The sequence below is a fragment of the Pyrgilauda ruficollis genome, unplaced genomic scaffold, assembly GCF_017590135.1.
Source record: "Pyrgilauda ruficollis isolate IOZ18807 unplaced genomic scaffold, ASM1759013v1 scaffold203, whole genome shotgun sequence".
Lineage (NCBI taxonomy): Eukaryota > Metazoa > Chordata > Aves > Passeriformes > Passeridae > Pyrgilauda > Pyrgilauda ruficollis.
Window position 1 is genome coordinate 438,171 of NW_024519541.1, and position 22,645 is coordinate 460,815.

The 22,645-nt window shown below is 42.9% G+C and overlaps 1 protein-coding gene and 1 long non-coding RNA gene across 3 annotated transcripts; one reads left to right on the forward strand and one right to left on the reverse strand.

Moving 5' to 3' along the window:
* Positions 1-4,354: 4,354 nt before the first annotated feature.
* Positions 4,355-5,728, reverse strand: LOC121353419. The gene is made up of 3 exons (XR_005955115.1): positions 5,630-5,728; positions 5,159-5,256; positions 4,355-4,818 (listed from the first exon to the last, which is right to left on the reverse strand). It is a non-coding gene; the product is annotated as an uncharacterized LOC121353419 (long non-coding RNA).
* Positions 5,729-5,880: 152 nt separating this feature from the next.
* On the forward strand, positions 5,881-21,388 carry NINJ1 (ninjurin 1). 2 transcript variants are annotated; one of them, XR_005955114.1, is made up of 5 exons: positions 5,931-6,063; positions 13,009-13,243; positions 17,380-17,541; positions 19,517-20,108; positions 20,980-21,388. XR_005955114.1 is itself a non-coding variant. In XM_041467245.1 (4 exons), the coding sequence occupies exons 1-3, from the start codon at positions 5,992-5,994 to the stop codon at positions 17,532-17,534; spliced, it is 462 nt and encodes a 153-aa protein (XP_041323179.1). In that variant the 5' UTR covers positions 5,881-5,991; the 3' UTR covers positions 17,535-17,541; positions 19,517-21,388. The 2 variants fall into 2 exon arrangements, 1 of the variants encoding a protein (XP_041323179.1); XM_041467245.1 differs by having other exon boundaries at positions 5,881-6,063; positions 19,517-21,388.
* Positions 21,389-22,645: the final 1,257 nt, after the last annotated feature.

Below are 22,645 nucleotides of genomic sequence, written 5' to 3' on the forward strand. Positions count from 1 at the left end.
TAATGTGCTTTTCTTTAAAATCCAAACAAACAAATGAAAAGTTATACTGTCAAATTCTTCACTTTCAAAAAGCTTCTGTCTATGAATCTGGCAAAAGAAAGCATGACAGGGATGTAAATTTATATTTGCAAATTCATATATTGGAATATTATCATGATAAAGAAACTACCAAAAAATGCTTAAAGGCCAATGAGCATGAGCCAGCCCTAAATCACCCAGTGTGACCTCACAGCTTACCCTACTTGAGCAAAATGTTAGCCTAGCTGACCTCCTGATGTTTCTTTCAACCTGGATTATCAAGAGAATCTAGCAAAAACTATCAGAAATTCTGGAAAAAAAAACCCCTTAACTAGGAACTCTTTCTAGAGAACAAAACCAGACCCACTGCTTGTACACTCCAGAGATGTGAGTTCCCATGTTGCACACATCAGTCACACTCACAAGCCTATTTTGCAGTATTTATGGGTACATGCAATGCACATACACTTACCCCATTGCACACTGTGGAACATGAGCTCAGTCTTGAAAGAGCACAAAAACCCCAAAAGGGACCAGCCCTGCTCACAGACACAATCCTACTGCTGCACAGCAGCTCTAAAGCCTTGACTGATGCTGCAAAACTGGGATAGCTGGCAAACATCACCTGGTTTTTTGGGTTTTTTTGGGGGGGGTTTTGGTTTTTTTTTTTTTTTTTTTTGGAGGGGGGTGTTGGTTTGGTTTTGGTCGGTTTGTTTGTTTTGGTGTTTGTTGTTGTTTTGGTGGTTTGTTTGTTTTTGTTTTGTTTTTTGTGGGTTTTTAAGGTTAGTAATATTAATCAAAACCACAACAAATGGGGACGGGCTGCACCTTGCTAGTGAAGGCTGCTTTCTTCATGCCTTCCCTCTGGGCCATGGCAGGGCAGGTGCCTGGGCTCTTGGGGGCCTCAGCACTGCTGTCACCTGCAGAGCTGGTGCTCTGCCTTGTGGAGAAATGTCTTTTTCTTCCTTCCTTTCTCCCTCCTCTCTCCGTACATCTTGGAAGCTGGGAACAGCTCCTGAAAACATGAGTCTGATACAAAAGAACCCTTTGAATAGCTCATTTATTTCCTTTTTTCCTTACCCATTTTTTTAAAACCCATTTCAATAGCATGCATTGTGCTATGACTTACATTTGGGAGTAATTCCATACACAAAGGCCTTTTCATTTAACTAGATTAGCCTTTTCATTGAATTACCCTTTCCCAACAGCAGCTCTAGGGTTTGATTCTTCTCTTATTTACCTGGTTGCTGACAAGCTATGTGGGACAATTCAGATTCACACTTGTAATGAGACCTGGCATTTTAAATAGATGCATTCTTTACTCTGGTTTACAGATAACCTCCTTCCACACCCTCTTCTAGACCACTGCTGCACTTCTGCACAACCCTGTAAAATACATCAGGTTTGATTTTTCTTTGAATTCTTTCTTTTGGGGTGTATTACTGCAAATGGGTCAATTCTGACCTATCACTGCCTATACATTTGATGAAAAAAGTTTAAATTCACCTTTCAAAAGTAAACATTAAATCCCAGATTTGCACATAGATGTATTTATATAATTCTCCATCTACTTGATATAATAAAATCTATAAAATAATTTATTGATCGTCAGAAAGTTCTGTTGGCTAGAATGAAATGACAACACAGTTTGGGAACATAAATGCAATGGATTCCTGATCTCATTCATTACCCAGATTAAGATTCAGCACCTCTGAACTGAAGTACACTGAAGCGAAGTACGTCCTCTAAAAACACACCACCGCCTCCTAAACACTGTGTTGTTTGTGTATTTTGTAACAAATCGCTAAGTTACACAGCTTCAGGCAAATGTGATTTTCTGAGCAAGACACTTTACCATCTAAGAGAAATCATTAACACACAGTTTTTAAAAAGACAATGCTCAAGCACAGCAGAACTCTTAGACCAGCCTTACCATGCCAAATTTGCAACTTTATATACCATTTCATTTCAACTCTACAATTTCCTCAATAAATTTTGCAAAAAACCCACATCCTCTAATTTTACTAGTGTGTAAATATATATGTGCTGTGGTTAAAAAAGGAGCAGAGATTCTACTAGGAGTTTTGAAAGAAGAAATTAATATACAGAAATAGACCAAGCTATGCAATTTCAGCCAGAAAGTATAAAAGTTATGAAGTCTTTAAGACCAAGGATAAAAAGAGGAGCTTTATTTCCTGCTATTGAGTCTCTTCTATCCAAACTCCTAACATTTCTTTCCCATTTTAAGTACAAGGCTGTACCTAGTTTCCCAGACAGCATTGTGCTGTCACACTCGCTGAAGCAGGGAAGGTGCAGCAGTAAAAGCACACCCCAAAGCAGGCGTTCCAGGAGGGAGTTAATAGAAAGCTTAAACCAGGAGTGCCAGATCTCCTCAGGAAGTGTGCTCCAGAATTAGAGAACAGTACAATCACCTGACAACCTGGCAAGCTGTCATCACTGTCTAAAAAATATGTAAAAAACGGGTCATCAGGCCCTCCAGGGAGGAATGCCAATAATTTGTGTAAAGGGCCAGGCTGGGGGAACACAGCTGTCTCTGAACATGAGATTTGGAGTCAGACAACACGCTGCCATGCCGTGCCGGGCCCAGGCACAATTCTATGGTCTCCAGACAACTCGTGGCCATGCTGCAAATTTGTGCTTCACATTCAGGTGACATACCCATGAGCACTCCCAGCCACCTCCGTTTCAGAGGAGCCTGGAGCCATCGGGTCCCTCTTCTCCCTAAAATCAGTCCCGCCAGGCACAGCCTTACCGACATTTGCACTGCAGGCACGTCGGCTGCTCACCAAACAGCAGCCAGCATTCCAGACTATGGAACAGCTGTTTGTACGAGGCAGAACAGAGCAGCTGAGAGGCTGATTCGAGTGTACAGCTGATGTGCTGTGAACACAGCACACTGCACAGCAATGTGTGACTGTGGAGGGCAGCAAGCCCAGGGGAAGTGAGCACAGAGAAGTCCTTTGTGTAATGGGTAGCACTTGCTCTTTACAGAGAAAATTAACTGCCTTACACTTCTAAATGCATCAAAAATAATCCAAAAGAGTATTGGTAAATTGTATATTCTGGGTCAGAGCGTTTTCACAAACTCCAGACATCCCCACTTTAATGCTAAACTGCTTGCATAGATGCTTCTGCTTATTTCTATGTAGGAGCTTACTCATTTCCTTTTGGCACAAGTCCAGCACTGCTGGAAGCCTTCTCTTTCTCAGAAAGTCTGTTCCAAACATGTGTGTGCCAAGCAAGGCAGCACATCTTAAGCAAAAAAAAAAAAAAAAACAAAAAAAAAAACCCACCAAAAAACCACCAAAAATTAATCACGGGCTTCAAGATTTTAAATCCAAAATGGAGAAATGTGATTGCTGAAACTTATCTTACCAAAAACAGAGTCTGGAAATTTCCTTATGCGCTTCAGGTATTAAGCCCACACCAGTTGCATGTGAGCAGGCAAAACCAAAATCACAGAAACATGGAATGTTTTGGGTTGTAAGGAACCACAAAGATCATTTTGTCACAACTCTCCTGCCATGGACAGGGAACCTTCCACTAATGTCTTTCTAGAATGTCTGGAAAATATTCTGCAATGTCTTTCCTGGTCCTACTGATTAGGAAGGAAGGGCACTATCCCTTGCCTTGATCATTGGCTTTTCGGGAAAGCTCAGAGTAAATAAAAAGGTTCAGGTCACTTTCAGGACTCTGACATTGACATAACCGTTTGTTCCTGGGGCTGCCAGGCAGCCCTGCAGTTCAAGTTATTCTGGAGCATTTCAAAGAAGTGCTGTCCTTTCTAATTGTTTCTGCACTTATGATCATTCTGTGCCTGTCACATAGTCATCAGAGTGATTTTGAGGGAAAAAAACCTCAAAATGGTTCATAATTACTAACAGTTTGACAGTCTAATAGAGACTGGAAATTCCTCTCACAGCTAAGATGCAGAGCAGTGGGGTTTTATTTTTGTTTTCAATATTCCCATACAGATTTTAATGGCTATTCTCACAGTGGTCCCAAGGATTGTCTGTGCACCCTCCAGTATCTGGTTGGCAAAACACCAACCAGAACCCCTGACTCAGACTCCTGTGACAACACTTGCAGGCTTCTTTTTGTAATTGACACGCAAACAAGACCTACCTACCAGAGTGTTGCCTTGTTTCATTCCACGGCTGCAGGCTGATCACATCACCTCTGCCTCTCTCTGACCACAGTCTGAGTCTGAGGTTATTTCCACGTAGGGAGCACAGGGTCTTTTCCATAAGCAGCAAAAGATTTTTTTCCAGATTCAACCCACAGAACTAACTCAAAGGCCGGATAACAGGAAATTTTATTGTTGAAAAAATTATACTGGACTGACAAATGCAAAGTTTCAACAGAGAACTACTGTTTCAGACTGTATGTCTCACAAACACAAATTCAGCTTTTCCCAGTTCCACTGAAATCACACCCATTTCCCACAGGATTAAGAACAGGTCCTGCTCTCACGTCTCTTTGGCACAACTGTGCAGCACAAAGGGAGTTAGCACTCAGGAGGTCATGTCCAAAGAGCAGACCTCTCATTTCTAGGACTAAGGGCAGAATAATTTCACTAGAGCACATCAAGCCTTTACAACTCCAAACAAGATCCTCAAAATGCATTTGCAAGGAGGTACAGAAGATGAAAAAGGGGTCATTAAAAATATAGCCGTATCTCTGAAAATGTCGCTGGACGCTTGCAACCAGAGAGGCTTCTGACCAAGTTGTCCTGGGATCCAAATGCAGCAACAATTATGGTTCATGCGTATTTAATGACTGTTAAATGAACAGGTAATATAGCTGATAAAGGCTGGCCTAGCTGAGTGTATTACTGAAGTTTAGCTACCACAAACCCAAAAATTAAGGAAAACAATGTGCCTTTTTAAGCCTTGGACTAGTTATGAACAGTGTCATTTATACACATACATCTTTGCTGTCATAATACATTGTTTCTTCCATTTTCTATGGACTGTAACAACAAACTTTATTGCTCTCTCCAAATCAAGTGTTTCCTACTCTACTGCACTACTAACTACTCAGGAACATTTTCGGTGCAGATGAGCAGTTCAGGTTTTAAAAGAGATTACATGTGGTCATATAAAACCCAATTACTTACATTTATTTTTTACCTTTCTGCTCTCGCTGGCAGTTGTTTCTATACATCTGAGTGTTCCTCTGATATCCCATCCTGTATGTTGACTGGTTTTGTACATGCTTGTTGTCACAGCAGAGGTGGGAAAATAAGCATAGGGAGACAAAATATACAGGACAATACATAAGACAAAAAAAAAAAAAAAGACTGAAACCCTAAAAACACTGATCAGAAGGCTCTTAAAAATAAGCATAGGGAGACAAAATATACAGGACAACACATAGGACAAAAAACAAACAAACAAACAAACAAACAAACAAAAACAAAAAACCCAAAAACAAACAAACCAAAAAAAAACAAACACAAAAACCCCAAAAGACTGAACCCTAAAAACACTGATCAGAGAGCTCTTAAAAATCAAACTCTAGCCTTCCACTTTGTCAAGACAGGTTTCTGAAATGAGCCATTTGCATCCACTACCGATTTCCTCCATACAGAATAATACGCAGCGTGATTCCTGGCCAGCGCTGGGAGCCGCGGCCCAGCCCGGGCTGGCTGGGTTCGGCCCCGGTGCCGGTGCAGCCTCCGCTCGGCTCCGCTCCGCCCGGCCCGGCCCTGCGCGGAAACCTCCGCCCGCGGGCAGGGAGGGGGAGACCGGGGAGAGGCAGGCAAGGAGGCGGGGAAGAGCGGGGGAAGAGCGGGAGAAAAGCGGGAGTAGGCCGGGGGAAGGCGGCCCCGGCGGCGGGAGTGGCCCCGGGCGCGGTGCGGGGAGGCCGGGCCGGCTCCGGGAGCCGCTGCTCCGCGGGGAACCTTCCCCTCCGCCCCGGTCCGGGACAACAGGGGCCCGGCCGGCCGCGATGGACTCCGGCAGCGAGACCCACGAACTCAACGGGACGGCGGAGGGCGCGGAGTCGGCGGCCGAGGAGCAGGTGAGGGCCAGGGCCGGCGGGGCGGGGGGACCCGGCGCCCGCGCCCTTCCCGGCGCCGTGTCCATCCCGTCGTGTCCCTCCCGTGGCCGGGCGGGACGGGGACTCCGCGAGGTGCGGTGGTGGTCGGTGCTGCTCCGTTATTGCTGCGTTTTTACCTGCCTTATTGCTGCGTTTTTACCTGCCTTCCGCGCACCCCGCGCCGCTCGTGCTGGGAGGCCGCCGGGCAGGGCCGGGCAGAGCATCCCCGGCCGCCCCCGGCTCCTGCAGCTGCCGCCTGCCAGCAGGGCCCTCCTCGGCCGGGGCCCGCCCGCAGCTCGCCGCACCGGCAGGGCTTTGCCCACCCTGGCTTGGCGGGGGGCACGGGACATCCGCGCAGAATAAGCAATTACAAAACTAGGAGGAATTACTGAAGTGGTTGTGCCTGTATGGTTAATTTCCACGCAGTAATCAAAATAAAAACAAGAATACCCAGCTTTTTCATACTATGTGTCGTCAAAACATGACCAGACATCCTCTCTGGGAAGTATTCATCCGCATTCTGTTTAAGTATAGAGGACCAAAGTATAGAGGATGTTTGCAGACCATGCCAGTTATCTGAAGAAAACAGATGGGGAAAAGAGTGTCTTTTATCTTGTTTGGAAAGGACTAAACTCTAAAGGCAGCTCTTACTCCAGTCTAAGTCTCTGCCACACAGAAACCGCTGTACTAAACCCTCTTATGTGTCACTGATAAAACGTACTGGTTACAGACGGACTGGGCTGATTGTGTAGCACATCTGTCCTTCCTCCAACCCTCCCTCCCTAACAAACCCTTGGAGTCATGGATATGAAACAAAGAAAAATAAAAATCTGTTTTTAATAAATCCTGGAAATCCTACCTAAAGTTAATCAAGGCTGGGATATGCAGATCAAACTGGTGGTCTGGAGTGGTTTCCTAAACCTCTCACTTCTCAGGAGTTCTCTCATTTTCTTGACGCAGCTTTGTGATTGCATCACAAGTACTCTTGATGGGGTTTTTTTCCCCAATGTGGTCTGCTCCAATAATTTTTCAGCAACTTTCCTGTTTTACTTCATCTTCAGTTGCAAGCAACCCTCATTTTGTTACATCTTTCCCATCAAAACTCAAGTTCTCAGTAAGTGCCATATAAAGAATAAGCAGTGAGACATGCTATTCCATTGTTTTAAGTGTATACAGTGGCACTTCAGTGAACTCCATAAACACTTTTCAAATTTTCTCACACACACACACACACATGCACACACACATGCACACACACACAAAGTATATGCAAGGTAAAGCAGATGGGGAGAGATTTTTCAAAAACCCATATCTGAATAGAAGATAGCTTAAAAAGTCTGTCAGTGTTCACAATTCCCACAAACAAAAGTACATGCCAGCTCAGCAGCCACCTAAACCTGGAGAGACCATCTGCAGCTGCCTGGATCTTCTGTATTGGAGTCAAAAGTGCGTCTCCTTTGAGGAATGCTCACAGGCATCGGAACACGGGTCACTCTTGTTTCCTTGCCGCCCGTCCCAGCATCTGTCCTCTCCTCAAAACCAACTCTCTTGCACACCTTCACCACAGACCACTACCTTCTCATACAGAAGAGCTGACATGAAATGCAGCTGTGGTTGTTACCTTCAAAGCAATCAAAGCATAAAAATTTTAAAAAGACCAGTTAAGCTCTCAGTAGTTCTGAACAAGTGGTCACACAGTGGTTTGATGTGGTTTATTTTTACTCCAGCATTCATTGGAATACATTTTTTTAGCAGATGTCAGGCTTTTGGAAGCATGAAATTGCCTGCCTCTAGGATTGGACTGGTGTGGCACACCTCGGTGACTAATATGTGTGATTACACCTGGCAGAAGTATCTCATCTCTTCTTAAAAGGATCTGTTCATACAAATACAGATTATAACTGTTTTTTCATCCACTTGCTTTCCTTGTTCATGGTCCATATTGAAACACTCTCCGTCTACCATGTTGTAAAGTCTAGTTCAGTGTTTCCAAGATAACAGGATGTGCTAGATGAAGGAGTTAAAGAAGAGCTATGAAAAAGGTGAACGAGAGTTGGATAGTAGAAATAAACGGTTTTAATCATGTTATTCCTAAAAATGTGTTGAAGTCCATGTATTAATTCAGGAGTAATTTGGAACATGAAAGTAATTTGAAACATGGCAGTTTCTTTGCATCATACTGCAAGTAACCAGCCTGTAGGAACTGGAAATTGTTTTGCTGCATATAGCCTAAAATGGTATGTTCTCATTATGCATATCAAACTGAATTTGGAGTGTTCTAGATACTCCAAATATTGATACTCTTGGTGTTAAGTTTTTGCTTGCATGTTTTTTAAGTAGCTAGAGTAAACAAATAGTGTGTTAACCACACAAAATAGACAGTCCACAGCCCAGTTGTGAGTAATAGTATTGTAAGACCAAATGACTGGAATGAGTAGTAATAATGCAAGGAAGAAAATATTATACGGGAGCAAACTTCTATTTAAATAGCTGTTTGAACGAATTTAAGTTACTCCTTCATTTCACAAATTTAGTCATGAGGTGTGCTGATTATTTTACAGTAATTTAATGAGTAGAAATATTTTAACTGGATCGTGGACCAGTACAGCTTTAGGAAAAGAGTGCTTGGCCCTCAGCAAACTGTACTTTTCCCTTTTTTAGTATTAACTTTTATAGCTCTCAGGAGTCAACATGATTGCAACAGTTTTGTTTTTGTTTTTTTTCTTTGTTTGTTTGTTTTGGTTTTTGTTTGTTTGTTTGGGTTTTTTTTGTATTTGCCTGCAACCACAGCAGGTGATTGCAGAGTTCTCACAAACTAGTTAGTGTTACACTGGGCTGGTGCTTGGGTGAACATTTCCCCCCTCTCCTCAAAATGAAATTTCCATGGGAAATGAAACTGATGATTCATTCCAGAGCCAGAGTAGGGGTTTTTCTCTCTTGAGTCAGTGCTAAGCTGAACCAGTGATCTGATGTTTTTTTGAAGGATAAACCACAGAGTATCTTCTGAGGAGGTGTACAAAGGATCCATTAGGGATAAGGAGGCCACGAGGATGGTGAAAGGCCTGGAGGGGAAGCCTTGGTCTGTTCAGCTGGAGAAGAGGAGGCTGAGGAGAGACTCACTGGGGTCAACAACTTCCTTGTGAGTGGCAGAGGAGGAGCACTGATGTCTTTTTGTGGTGATCAGTGATAGGGCTTGTGGGAACATCCTGAAGTTGTGTCAGGGCAGGTTTAGGTTGTATCTCAGGGAAAGGTTCTTCCCCCAGAGGGTGCTGGCACTGCCCAGGCTCCCCAGGGAATGGGCACGGCCCCGAGGCTGCCAGAGCTCCAGGAGCCTTTGGACACCCTGCCAGGGATGCCCAGGGTGGGGTTGTTGGAGGGTCTGGGCAGGGATAGGGGTTGGACTGGGTGGTCCCTGCGGGTCCCTTCCAACTCAGCCTATTCTGTGATTCTGTAATCATCCATTGCATGACTGATAGGGCTTAAAATATTTTTGTTGGAAGAATACTTTTTTCTTTGTTGAATATTTTGCCTGGTTGTTTTTAGATCAGCAAGATCTCTGAGATGGAGGGGAAGTCTAACTTCAGCGTGGCCATATATGGCCCTTTGCAGTTTCAGTGTGTAGGTGATGGAGATAGGGACAGAAATCCTACAACTATAAGTATTATTAAATACTAGTGTAAAGTTGCTGGTTCAATCCTGTAACTGTAGGTTTGATCTTAGAAAAAAATAAAATTTCTGAAATGGTGTTCTATTTTAGTCCTGTATTATTCCTTTTATGTCTGATCCATCTCTTTTTTGATTTAACTGGAATTTTTTCCAAACATGAAATTTCCCCTCAAAGATCTGAAAAAATTAGCCATGTGGCATTTTTCTGCAAGATTAGTACTGCAAAACCGTAGTAAATTACTTCTTAAACAAAATTGCTTTTTAGCATCTTTTTAACAGTTATGATTGGGAAGAATATTGCAGAACACAGTAAAGAGCAGCCCCACTAAGTTCAGTATGGCTCAGCTTTAGTTCTGCACAGTTTCATTATTATTTAGCAAGTTTCCTTTGTTTTATAATTCACACTTATTCCTAAACACAAGATTTTCAGGAAGCTTGCTCTATGGCATTACAAACCCTGAGGTCATTTTGGTCCATTCTCATTTTCAGTCAAGCCTGTTGGCCCATAAAGTTGCATTAATAGCTAACCCCAAATACAAAGAAAACTGCTGTAATACTTTCTATAACAATTTACTGTATTTAGCAAAGATACTTTATTGTTTTCAAATATTTCCATTTTCAGTGCTGTTTCCTTCCTGTTGAATCAGCAGGTGGGGCTTAGCTGTGATTCACTCGGCACCTAAGGACATTTGCTGCAGAGCCGCTTGTATTTGCTTTTTAATAAATGTAACTAATAAATCCTTTCTGTACTTGAAAGGGACTCAGTTTTTCTGGCTGTACCATTGAAATGGGGAGCGAAGCAAAGCAGACGCAGAGTCTATACCAGCACAGAGGGACTGTGAACCAGTCTTGGAGTGAAGGTTCCATCTTACAGAATCAAAAACATGCCTGTTTATGACATGGCATTGTAGCTTTATCCTTGCAGAGTGCAGTGCTCTGGGCAAGCAAACAGCCCCTGCTTCTATGAGGAGACCTAGAGTGGTGCTGCCTGTGGGGACAGCACCATGTCACTGTGAAAATCAGCTCTTCCATGGTATTCTTCCAGTCACAGATGGAGCAGGAGGGAGAGGCTTTTCACTCCTGTCTTTTGTCTAACTGTGCATAGACCATCAGGGCAGGTTGTTGTGCTGTGAGGCTGAAGCTTTGCAGCACTGGAGACCTGAAGGCAGGCCGGGAATGCTGCAGGGAATGGAGTCCCAGCTGCACATGGCTCTTACACACATGTGAACTCACTGCTGGCTTTGCTCAGACTCCTTTGGAGACACAAACACGAGGGCTTAGCTTGTCTCTACCAAGGAATTTGAATGTTGAATATGTGTGAGGAGGTGTTTTGGTTGCGCTGAGACTGAAGCAGGTCTCATGCAATGCGTACTGCTCTTTTGCCAAGTGATACCTGCAGGAAAAGCATTCCTTTACGTGTACCTAGAAAATCTCCAGACATTCCACTGTCCCTCTGCACGGCCCTGTGGGTGATCACAGCACAGTGTTGTTTGGTGCTGTGGGCTGCACATGTTGCTGCATGCCCTGAAACCATAAAGCCACATAACCAAGTCCTACTGTAATTTCTGTTGTACAGACTGTCACTCTCCTGAGGTTAAGGCAACATCTCTTCTTTCATTACCTGTGTATATATTGCTGTGTAACACACAGTCTGATCTTAAAAAGCGCTCATGTGGTACTGACTGCATCAGCTTCAATACCTCTGGAAGTGGCCTTCAGCTTGCTCCCAGAAGACAAGGCTAATTTGCTCTTTTTTTTTGGACTTTCGTTTTATGGTTTTCCAGCATCGGTCAGGAGACAGGAAGTGAATGTTTCTGGGGTTTTCATGATTACTGGTCATTTTTCCTGGTGAAGGCAAGATCACAGGCTGAGAAAAAGCTCTGGCATTTACTGCTGCCCTATTACACTCAGTCAAATATTTAGGCTTGTGGTGGATGACATGTCTGGTGAAAACAGGTCAAGTTTGGTATTTAAATGCCCTGAAAAAACTGGCAATGTGTACATGAATATCTACCCTGTTTAAAAGGACGCTTTTAGGTCTGGACTGTGGCAAGCCTGGCTTGGGAGTTGATAATGTTTAGTGCTGCTGAGGAGAGTAATTAGGGGGTGTCTTCTGCATTTGAGCTAACCTGCAAAGCCAGACTCCTTTCACAGGAGTCTGGCAAGCAGGAACACATTTGGGCAGTAAAAAAGTCTCTAAGAAGTAGGTTTAAAGGAGACAGCTAGAATAAGCTTACTTTTCGTATATTTGTCTATTATTTTTAAAGTGTGGAAGTGAGAGCAGAAGGAATGAAATTCCTAACCTGTTCAGAGACAGCAGGATAGAGCATCACTTACTCTTCCTTCCTTGTGGATTTGGGCAGCTAAATCTAACCTAGTTACCCTAAGCTGCATCTAATGCATAGAGAAGTAGGCAGCTCTGGGAGACAAGCAGTCAAATTTCAATTCAGGTCACATGAATCATCATCAGGAAACACTCATATATTCATCCCGTTGGGTTAACTGGCCCTAAGTTTGCCCTGCAGTTGTTTTTATTTTCCCGTTTGTTTGCAGACCAATTTAAAGAAACAAACAAATGGAACAACCCAAAACCAGCTGATGTGAAAATGGGGAAAAAAAGATTCCCTTGTAATTGGGCAATTCTTGGAAACAGCACATCATATGATAGTTAAGGGGAAAAACATCTGTGTGTGGTTGTATGGATGGCCCTGGACAGTAGCGTGGTGGAGGAAGGAGTAGCAAGGAAAGGAGGGCAAGCAAAGCTCACACAGTGGCCAACTTCACATCAGTCCTTAAAAGAAGACTCATGACTAATGAAATAACTTTTTGGAGGTGTAAGGAGAGAAAGTGAATTTAATAAATATCTGTATTTTTAAGTGCCTTCAGGAGTAAATTAGTCACAACAACATTATTTTTGTTGTTTGCTGGTTTGTGTTACAATGATTTTTCCCTCCCAACTTTTTCTCAGTGCAAACTTTTCAACCTTTCCAGTCCCTTCTTTTCCCAGAGTAGAAACATGCTGACTGTTTAAACTGATCCTGCAGGCAAGCTGGAAAAAGTGCCAAAGGGCAGCAGAAGCAGGCACTGTTTTCTGCTCTCCTTCTGGAGGACACGGGTAACAGTGGGAGAGCTGCACAGAAGATCTCAGCACTGTTATGGCTCTGCCCGTACGATCACAGGAATCGTTTGGTGGCCAAGTCATGTCTCACTCACCATCAATTAAGAGATATGAATAACCATTTTCCTCTCTGCTGGCTCCAGCGCAGGAGGTGGCAGTGGTTCCAAAGGAACAGACCCATCAACATCAACCACTACGCCAACAAGAAGAGTGCGGCCGAGAGCATGCTGGACATCGCCCTCCTGATGGCCAACGCCTCCCAACTCAAAGCTGTCATGGAGCAAGGGCCCTCCTTTTCCTTCTACATCCCGCTGATCATTCTCATCAGTCTGTCGCTCACCCTACAAATTATGGTGGGAGTGCTCCTGATATTCCTTGGTAGGTAGCAACAGCAAGAACCACTGACTTGTATTTTTCTTATAGGACACAGCCTATACGATGGTAAATAAACACACCCTTTGCTTTTAAAAAGCCTTTACCTCAGAACCGATCCAGGTTAGAATCACAGAATCATTTAGGTTGGAAAAGACCTGTAAGATCATCTAGCCCAAAAGTTAACCCAGCACTGTGCTGTTCACCACTAAACCATGTACATAAACATCACAATTGCACGTCTTTTAATTATCACCAGGGATGGTGATTCGACCACTTCCCTAGGCAGCCTGTTCAAATGCTTGACAACCCTTTCAGTGAAGAAATTTTTTCTAATATCCAAAAATACAGATTTTTCTCTTGAAACCATAGAAATATTGCAACAAAGGAAGAAAGGGCAACTTTATGTCAAATCTTCCATTTTTATCACCTTCCTCCTACTCATTTGCCCATACTATGAATATTTTTTTCCTCCAGAAAGCCTGAGGAGGAAGGAAAGTTATGAAATATTGTAAAAGAAACATCAGTAGGCCAGATAGGATAATGCAGTCTATCCAGTTTCATAATAATGTTTTTGGCAAGACCTGTTACTTAATCTTATGACTGAAATGCATTTCTTCCGTGCCATATACGAAAATAATGTGAATGTGGAACTCCAAAAGAGAACTGAAAGTCAAAATGTCCATCATCATATTGGTGTGGCATGTTGTCTTTAGCTTGGCTGTGTTGCAATCAAACTGCATCTACCATTGCCCACCTGGAATAAATGACACCGCCACTGGTAGGAAACAGCTGTGGATCATTTCTGCTAGCGATATGGGATCATTTATTCTCATAACATTTTTCAAATCCCATCCTTTACCTTAGTGGTAACTGTATAACTGACCTTGGGCCTAATGTAAATGAAAAGGCAGACTTCAAACATGGCATTTAATGAGTTATGGGTGCCACCTTTGGCATGCCTGTCAATCTTTCCGTGTTCTGCTCTCTTATCACAGCTGAAAGAGAGTTCAAGGAGAAAGTTCCCAAGGATCCAGGATACACATGGCTTATAATACTCACAGTTGATGTGGCTTTTTTCTTTCTTACAAAAGAGATGGAATACAGCTGTCTCTGCATTTGTTAGAGATGGTGCAAGAGCAGAATCCAGGTCTTGGCTCAGAGGAGATTGCAGAAGGGGACTGGAAAAAAAACAACCTGTTGATGCTGGCAGGTGTGGGAGACGAGTAATGGAAAAATCAGTAAAATACTTCTATGTTCCTTGGTTGAAGGCATCTCTCTGTTTGCTTCAGCAGGCTTTGAGGCTGTAAACAAGCTCCCTGTCTTTCTGTTGGGCAGTTAATTTCTCAGTTTATGCTGAGATACTGCTTGTTTCTGCGAGACACTGCGGAAATGGTTTAAATTGCTGTTATGTTACGGGCCACATGTTCCATCGGATAGGTGGTTGGAAACAGGGACGACACGCACACCTCAAAGCTCCATGCGACAAACAGCGTGTTTTGGTGTCCAAACCTAATATATATAGGGAATTTGAAAACCCTGGTCTCAACTGCTAATTGGTCTGATCCCCACACTGCCCAGCTCCTGACCAGTGAGATGTCTTCAGCTTAGGATGGAACGTAATTGGTTGAGGCTCCTGTCTGTCAACCCAGGGGCCAGTTTATGGAACCAGTTTGGTTTCTTATTTATAGCCAAATTAATTGCCCAGTACAAGCCATCTTGTACTGTGACAAATTGCTGTCAATTTTATCTTTGTCACATTGAGGGTAACAGAGCCCTTGGCTTATGGCGATGCACTCTTGGAGCAGTGTTGTCCTGCTGAGGTCAAAGACAGGAAGAACACAGGAAACAGGACACAAAGGTATGAAGATACAGGCATCAGAGCAAGAACTTGCTTTTCACAATGTATGTTTTATAGTTTTGGCTTGCAGGAATAGTTTGTTTCTGTTCAGCCATGAAATTCTGTCTCTTCAAGCTCTCACACAGCCAAACAAAAGTCTGTGCCACCATCCAGTTTCTTTCCTTGAGTCAGGGTTTTAACCTGGGAGCTACCAGTTCTCACAGTTTCTACTAGGTATTAAAATTTTCCTCCTTCTAAAGAGCCTTTCACGAAAACAATGTGAGAAATGTTCAGCAAACTTGTCCTTGGAAGGGATTTGTTGACCTTAACTTTTTGGAAGAAACGCAAAGAATGTCTTGAAATAGTTTCAGTGGCATGAAATTATAGTAATCCATTATAATAAAATACTTAAAGAATAACTGTTCTTAAGAACATTTTCACAAACACCCTCATCTTAAGTCCTGTAATTACAAAGATAGGATTACTGCAATTCTACTCCAAACTTTTCCTAAACTGACAAGTATTACTTATCTTCTCTGACCCTCCTTTGGACAAAGGGACAGCTCTGAAAGTGTCAGTTTGCTTATCAGCATGATTGCTTGTAACTCACATAACAGGTTAGGCCATTATTGCCTTTCTATTTTTATCCAATTGTCTCAAATGCTCTTATTCCATGTTTCAGAGCTAATGATTCAGTTTCATTTATTCTTTCACATGGCAGTACTAGAGTCCTTCCAGGTCCTGTTGGGGTGCAAGCATCCAGTATATGCCTCCAGATACTTTACAGATGTGTAAACTCATTTTAAGGTTGAAGTACTACTGAAGTTAAATTATTTCATGCCTGTAGAGTTGTGCAGTAGCTTCTCAGGGCAGTTCCCCCACACTGTTCTTCAAAGCTTTGCCTGGCCTGTGATGTTTGACTACACTGCTTGAGCAAACAGGACTTGAGCAGGTGCTCAGAATTCCTTGAAACCAAAACAGCATTATTAGGGACCCCAGGTGAAGCTGGCTGTTAGCACTTCAGCATCACAAGTGTGTTTGCGACCACTTAAGTGCTTCAACAACAAGGGATACTGGTTCACTTCTGCAATATGGAACAGGGTGATGATGGTACAAGCAAGTAACAAATTTATTTTGTGTGGGAGAGTCATAAGCTGTATGTGTATGTATGTGCCTCATAGAAGGAGCTGTAGGTTTTATGTTGCTGTAAAAACTTGTCTGGTATAAACTTTCTGTCACATGTTGTGCACATGCAGACACAAGCTCCAGTGATTTATGGTCTTGAAAACTTGGAGTCTCAACAGACAAAACGCATTCTCAAAACATGCTCCAGAATTCATCAGCATTCACTCCATCAGCATCAAAGGAATGTAGCCAAGGGTCTCAGCTGCAGGGCCCTTGCTGGCAGAGAGCAGAGACAGGAAACTCTTGGGTTTTTACATGGTGTTTCAGTGGGCATGATAGTATTTGGTCAAAGTTGGACCTGATGACCTTGGAGGTCTTTTCCAGACTTAATGATTCTTAATGATGCCAGGCAAGTGCCCCGGAGTTCTCACTGTCTTAAACCAAAACTATTATCAGCCCAATGTAACTAATTTGTATGCTATCATGAGGCCTGGAATCAAAGCTTACCCTACATTAATGCTTGTGTGAGCCTCCCTCACTGTCTTTAGCAGTTCAACCAAAAAACAGCTGCAAGAAACAAAGGAAAATGTTTACAGAGCAGATGCTCTCTGTATAAAGGACTGCAGCTACACTGCTCTAACACCTCCCTCTGTTTAATAGATAGAGTACCCTTCCTTTCTAAAAACAGAATCAGGGCAAAGGCAGGGAGTAGAAGGGAATACAAGCTGGGGAAGGGCACCAGTACAGAAAAAATCCAGCACTGGTAACGAGACTTGTAGCATTTTAACTAGGAAATTTAACTTCATCCTGTCAGGACTTGAAGCTTCATGTATTCAAGACTGAAATAATTTTTAAATGCTTAAAGTCTGCAACAAAGCTAGGCTTCAAAACATCAAGAACTCAAAAGATTTCTAGTGATGTTAGTGCATCCGTTACTTCCCATATGTCTCCACAGAGATTAGATGCTAATTACTGGAAGTTAATAAGCTCCTTGTGGTTACAGACCTTCCCCTTGGCACTTCCACTGACACTGCAGAATCTGACTTCCCTTTTAAATAGGACTGATCCAAATAGCTTAGCATAAGGTAAATTCTGTAACTGCAGCAGTATGAAACCTTTTATTCTGGATTTTGAAATATACATATTATTAAACATTTTTTCTCCTTTCTCTTTAAAGTAAAATATGACCTTAACAACCCTGCAAAACACGGAAAGCTGAATTTCCTCAACAACCTTGCAACTGGACTAGTATTCATTATAGTTGTTGTGAATATTTTTATCACTGCCTTTGGAGTGCAGAAACCAGTTGCTGAGCCAATATCAAGACAGTAAGGACCAGGTGAGTGTGGTCTCCTGCAGCATGAGGTAGCAGAGCGCTGCATCCAGAAATGCAGGGCACACTGGGGCACTTTAGAAACAGCCACAGGCTGATCTGTACTGTTGAAGTTCTTGCAGATACCTGAGCTCACTTCCCATTAGTGCAAAAGCAGAAGCTGCTGGGAACTGCTAAGCTATTACAATGTGTTTGTGAATGTGGAGTTCAAAAGTTGATGGCAGCACATGTCACCCGTAGGAAGTGTAAGGATTGTCCTGGCCTAGCCACTCCTTTTCCTTACTACTGACTAAGATAATAAGGGAAATAATGTTGTTCTGCTTTCTCCAAATGCCTGTCCTTTTTTTGAGGAAGGTTTGCATCCAGTCTGTTACTTAACACTGAGGACAATCTGTTTCCAAGTAGCTAGGGCTGTTAAATCTGACATGTAACACTGCACATGCTGGAGCCTCTCAGTTTCTGTGCTGGCTGCAGATCGTGTGGCTCCTCTGTCCTTCACAGGACAGGGCTTTGCTCTGTGGGAGACTGAGCTCACAAAGATGAGCACTATCACTTCACATGTGACCATTTAGGACAATGTTGTTGCTCTACCTGCACTTGCAGCTTTGTTCTTTACTTACATAGAAGGTTAAATACAGGAATTATGGGGATCAAACTGGGTATCTTCCTAGCATCATAGCTATGATGAGCAGTTTGCGAGGAGATAAACCTAAATTACAGGCTTGTAATGCAAGAAGCACTATGGTCAACATCTGCCTTTAAAATAACACTGCTAAGTCTGTGTGTGCCAACATTGCTCTGGCACTTGGTCTCCCAGATCTCAGCCCAAAATCAGACATGCTGAAGAAGGAATGACTGGGCTGACAGGCCATGATTGCACTCTGTACTACACAGACAGCCCATGCAAGTAACATTACTGCTTTGTGCAGACTTCTACAGGAAACCCTTTCTCCATGAGAAAGAAGATACAAGCCTTTAAACCATGAATCTGTAGATGAAAGGTGCAGCAGAAATCTGTAACAAAAATGGGAGTCAAACTAAAATTTATCATCAGTCAAAACAGCATGAGGGGAAAGAATTGTAAAGTATTACTAGGAAAATGAAGAACTACAGTAATTTATCTCAGGGTGTGGGTGTAATTTGCTTTAACCAAAACCTGTGAAATTCTGACAGTGAAACAAGATTGTTTTAATGCATTTCCTGGCCATAGTCGCTACAAACAGACTAATAAGTATTTAATTTTAACGGCAAAGAGCACGTAGATTCTCTGAGCTGTTACCCAAAATGCAGGTAGAAGGTTGACTTCAGCAGTCCATGTTGAAGCAGTACTGTCTCTGTCTGTCTCTGGGTGCCTCCCAGTGAACCCTGGCCAGCCCCGGGTCAGCAAACAGCGGGGGCCAGGCAGAGTATAAAAGCACACTACAACACAGTACTGAAGCACTGACCCCAAAATTACACTGGGAAAACCAAGAGAGCTGCATGAAAGATTATTGGAATTTTAGCTGCCTTCACCGGACAAAGCACACAAAATACCAGGGACAGAGGCAGAGACAAGGATCTGAAATAGGCATAAGGAAGCTCAGAACAGAACCAGAAGCTGTGGGCTACTGCCTCCATGCTCTCACACATGCAGTTTCCTAATTAAACAGCCAAATGTGGTGTCCAGAACCTATTTTTTGCTACAGACTTGTTAAATGTGAAAGTTCTGTATTGATTTGGAGCATTACAGCTGTTGTTTGCATGTGTACCCATTGCCCTTGCTAAAAACATTTGGTCATCTGAATGTAACCTAAAAAATAAGTGTTTTTCAGTCTGTTGCCACAGTCTCCTCAAAACCCTGAAAGAAGTGGGAGGCCACCATGTTCTGGCTTCACCTTTACTATTACCCTTTTCCACAGAAAACTTAATTCCCACTTTAAAGTAAATGTGTCATTTACTGTAATTCCTGTATCACTAAAATATCAATATCTTCGTGTTTCAGAGACCTGGAGCATTCATGTTAGATGTCATTTGCAGTTGAGCCAGCCACACTGGACACAGTGAGAAAAGAAAAATAACTTGAAGAAGCTGGACACACCAAGCAGCTTTCTCAAGCCTCCATCACACTTGTATACCTGAAATTTTTCCATGTGTTAATATTTAAATTGTTTGACATCTGAGAAAAGGTTAGCTTTGCCCCAAGGATGCTGTTTTTCTGGAATATTGGCATTTCAATTTCTGAAGAAACTTTTTTGTTCCAGAGAAGTGACATAAATTCATGAAACAAGGAAATATCATCTGATAGCATTTCACAGGACTTTTCTTTTTATATGCCTTTGGTTTTTGTGGCAATTTGTCATTTCTACAATGGTAAGAAATGTCAGGCCTTTGATTCTGGCATGGTCACATTGTCCTTTATTTCACTGCTTGGCACCAAGCCATTGTACTCTGTAGCCCAGCAGGGCTCTTCCTTTGCAGTGTGTAAAATAACTGCTTTTGCACAGCTTTTTGATTTGCTTTTTTCCCACTCTAGCTAAAGGAAAGATGAGACAAACAGAAACAAGCAGCATTCTTCTGTCCAATTTTGTTCACAGGTAATCATTTGTGTTGTTTCTTCTGGACACACTTAAAATTTCCTGTCCTTCATGCACAGACACAAATCACCTAATTGTTAATGGTTTCTTACCGTGAACTGCTACTCTGTGTATTCTGTGCATTATATGTATTTATTTGAATCATAGAGTGGTTTGGATTCAAGGGACCTTTACAGGTCATCGTGTTCCATCCTGTCCCAGGCTGCTCCAAGCCCTGTCCAGGCTGGCCTTGGACAGTTCCAGGGATTCAGGGGCAGCCACAGCTGCTCTGGGCACCCTGTGCCAGAGCCTCACCACCTTCATTGTAAAAGGTTCTTTCTTACATCAAATTTCTATTAGAAACTCTATTAGAAGTGCCACCTTTTCTGAGCTCTACTGGTAAACTGGAGGATCCAGGGTGAACTTTACCTGTTAAACTGGTACCAAGTGCCTGTCAGCGAAATTCAAATGGCAAAATGAACTGAGTTTTTCTCTCTAGTTTCCTCTCTCTCTTCCCATCGATTGCTGCTGTTTTGTTCCTTTTATGAGTTTATGACAAAAAGCAAAATAAATTTTTAAATTTTTGGTTTTAAATATATATAGAGAGTTATAAATATCTTCTAGCCTCTTACCTGCAGGCTCAGGGACTTACACTTTTTCTAAATACACTATTGCTAATAATGGTGTAGGTTACAAGAATTTCTTCAACAAAAACATTTTAGTAATTTTTTTTCCAAAGTATCATACCTGCAATCTATGTTTTCTAGGTTGCACTTATATGTAGATGCAAGATATAGATTTGTATGAATCAATTTTCTTGGCATCAATTTTCAAAAGCTCCTTTGTACATAAGAATAGAAGATTGACTTCATGTGTCTCATCTCATTTACAGGTTTTGTTACTGACCTTTCTCTTTGGGTATGTCTCAAAGCCCACTGATGTACCAGATTTCATGTATATGTTCTGTAAGAATTACTAACAGAAAACAAATCAAACTCGTGTGATTAGTAATGAAATGGATATTCTTTTTTATTTTCTAATTTGTCTTTTGTTGCTTCGTTTACATTGTAACATGTATTTAACCCGTATCCAGCAGGCAGTGGTTTAATTTTGTGGGCTGTACTAACATAAACATAACTCAGAACAAGTTCTGAATGAGGCATGCAGGACAACTTCCTTCCTGTATTTATTTGTCACAAAGCACCAACTGCTGTAGGACTCTTCGTGCCCACTCGTGGCTGTCACACTTCTGATGCTGCTTCCCATGTCTTTTATTGTGATTAAATAAGATTTGCAAAACATTCTCAGATGTGAAATCTGTACTTTTAGTCTTTGAAGCCTTCAGAGTTCATATATTTTTTAGCAGACAGAAGCGTATGCAAGTTGGTTTCAAGTATAAATAATTTAATCACAGGATTATTATTCTTTTAAGTCAGGTGCTGCTTTAAAATCCAGGCAAGTATCTCAGAGGGGCAGCAAACAAATACATATGTTTGACTCATTCTTGGACTCGTTCTTTGGGTTGCTGTGCTTTTTCAGGGTTCTTGGTTGGAGGCAAATATCTCTTTTAAAAAGAGGTCATCAATAATGAAGCGCGATGAATTTTCCAGGCTGTGTGAGGAGCAGTTCGTGCCAGGTCAGCCGTTTGCTCCTGTTTCATAAGCTCTGGGCAGGGAGAGCACTGCTCATGGTCCTTCTCATTAGTCCCTTCAGCATCCAGAATAGCCTGGGCTGGGATTTTCAGCGTAGCTGTACTTACTGAAGCAGGTGACAACAACCATATTTACTGGAACTCACTGGGTATTTGTCTTCTAAACCAGGTCACTGCTGGAGCTCATTCTGATGCTGAGTCTTACATAAAATGGGCTGAAGCAGAAAACACCATCCTGGTTTCTGTATCCCCTGAACTGCCATTCAGTTGTTTGAATTAACAACTTCTTTACCCTCAGTGAGTTTGCAGATGACACTAAGGTTGCTGGGGTATTGATGTGGTGTCAGGCCGTAGTTTTATCTGGAGAGGCTGGATCCAAGGCCAGTGATCTGAGGTTGAACAAGGCCAAGTGCCAGGTCCTGTCCTTGGGTCACAACAGCCCCTGCAGCTCCAGGCTGAGCCAGAGGGGCTGGAAAGGGCCGGCAGGAAAGGCCTGGGGGTGCTGGTGGCGGTGGCTGAACAGGAGCCCAGGTGGGTAAGAAGGACCAGGGCACCTTGGGCTGTTCAGCACTGGTGTGGCAGCAGGGCCAGGGCAGTGCCCATCCCCTGTGCTGGGCACTGCTGAGGCCCCACCTCAAATCCTGGGGTCAGTTTTGAGCCCCTCACAACAAGAAAGAGCTTGAGGGGCTGGAGTGTGTCTAGAGAAGGGAATGGAGCTGGGAAAGGGGCTCAGCCTGGAGAAGAGGAGGCTCACGGGGAACCTCTTGGCTCTGCACAACTCCCTGACAGGAAGGGGACAGCTAAGGGGCTTCTGGCTCTGCTCCCAGGTGACAAGGACAGGAGGAGACAGAATGGCCTCAAACTCTGCCAGGGGAGGGTCAGGTTGGGCATTGGGAGGAACTGGACA

Coding starts and splice junctions, on each gene's coding strand:
- NINJ1 (XM_041467245.1), top strand. CDS start 5,992: ATGGACTCCGGCAGCGAGACCCACGAACTCAACGGGACGGCGGAGGGC. Junction 6,064..13,008: donor AGTCGGCGGCCGAGGAGCAG/GTGAGGGCCAGG, acceptor TGCTGGCTCCAG/CGCAGGAGGTGGCAGTGGTT. Junction 13,244..17,379: donor AGTGCTCCTGATATTCCTTG/GTAGGTAGCAAC, acceptor TTCTCTTTAAAG/TAAAATATGACCTTAACAAC.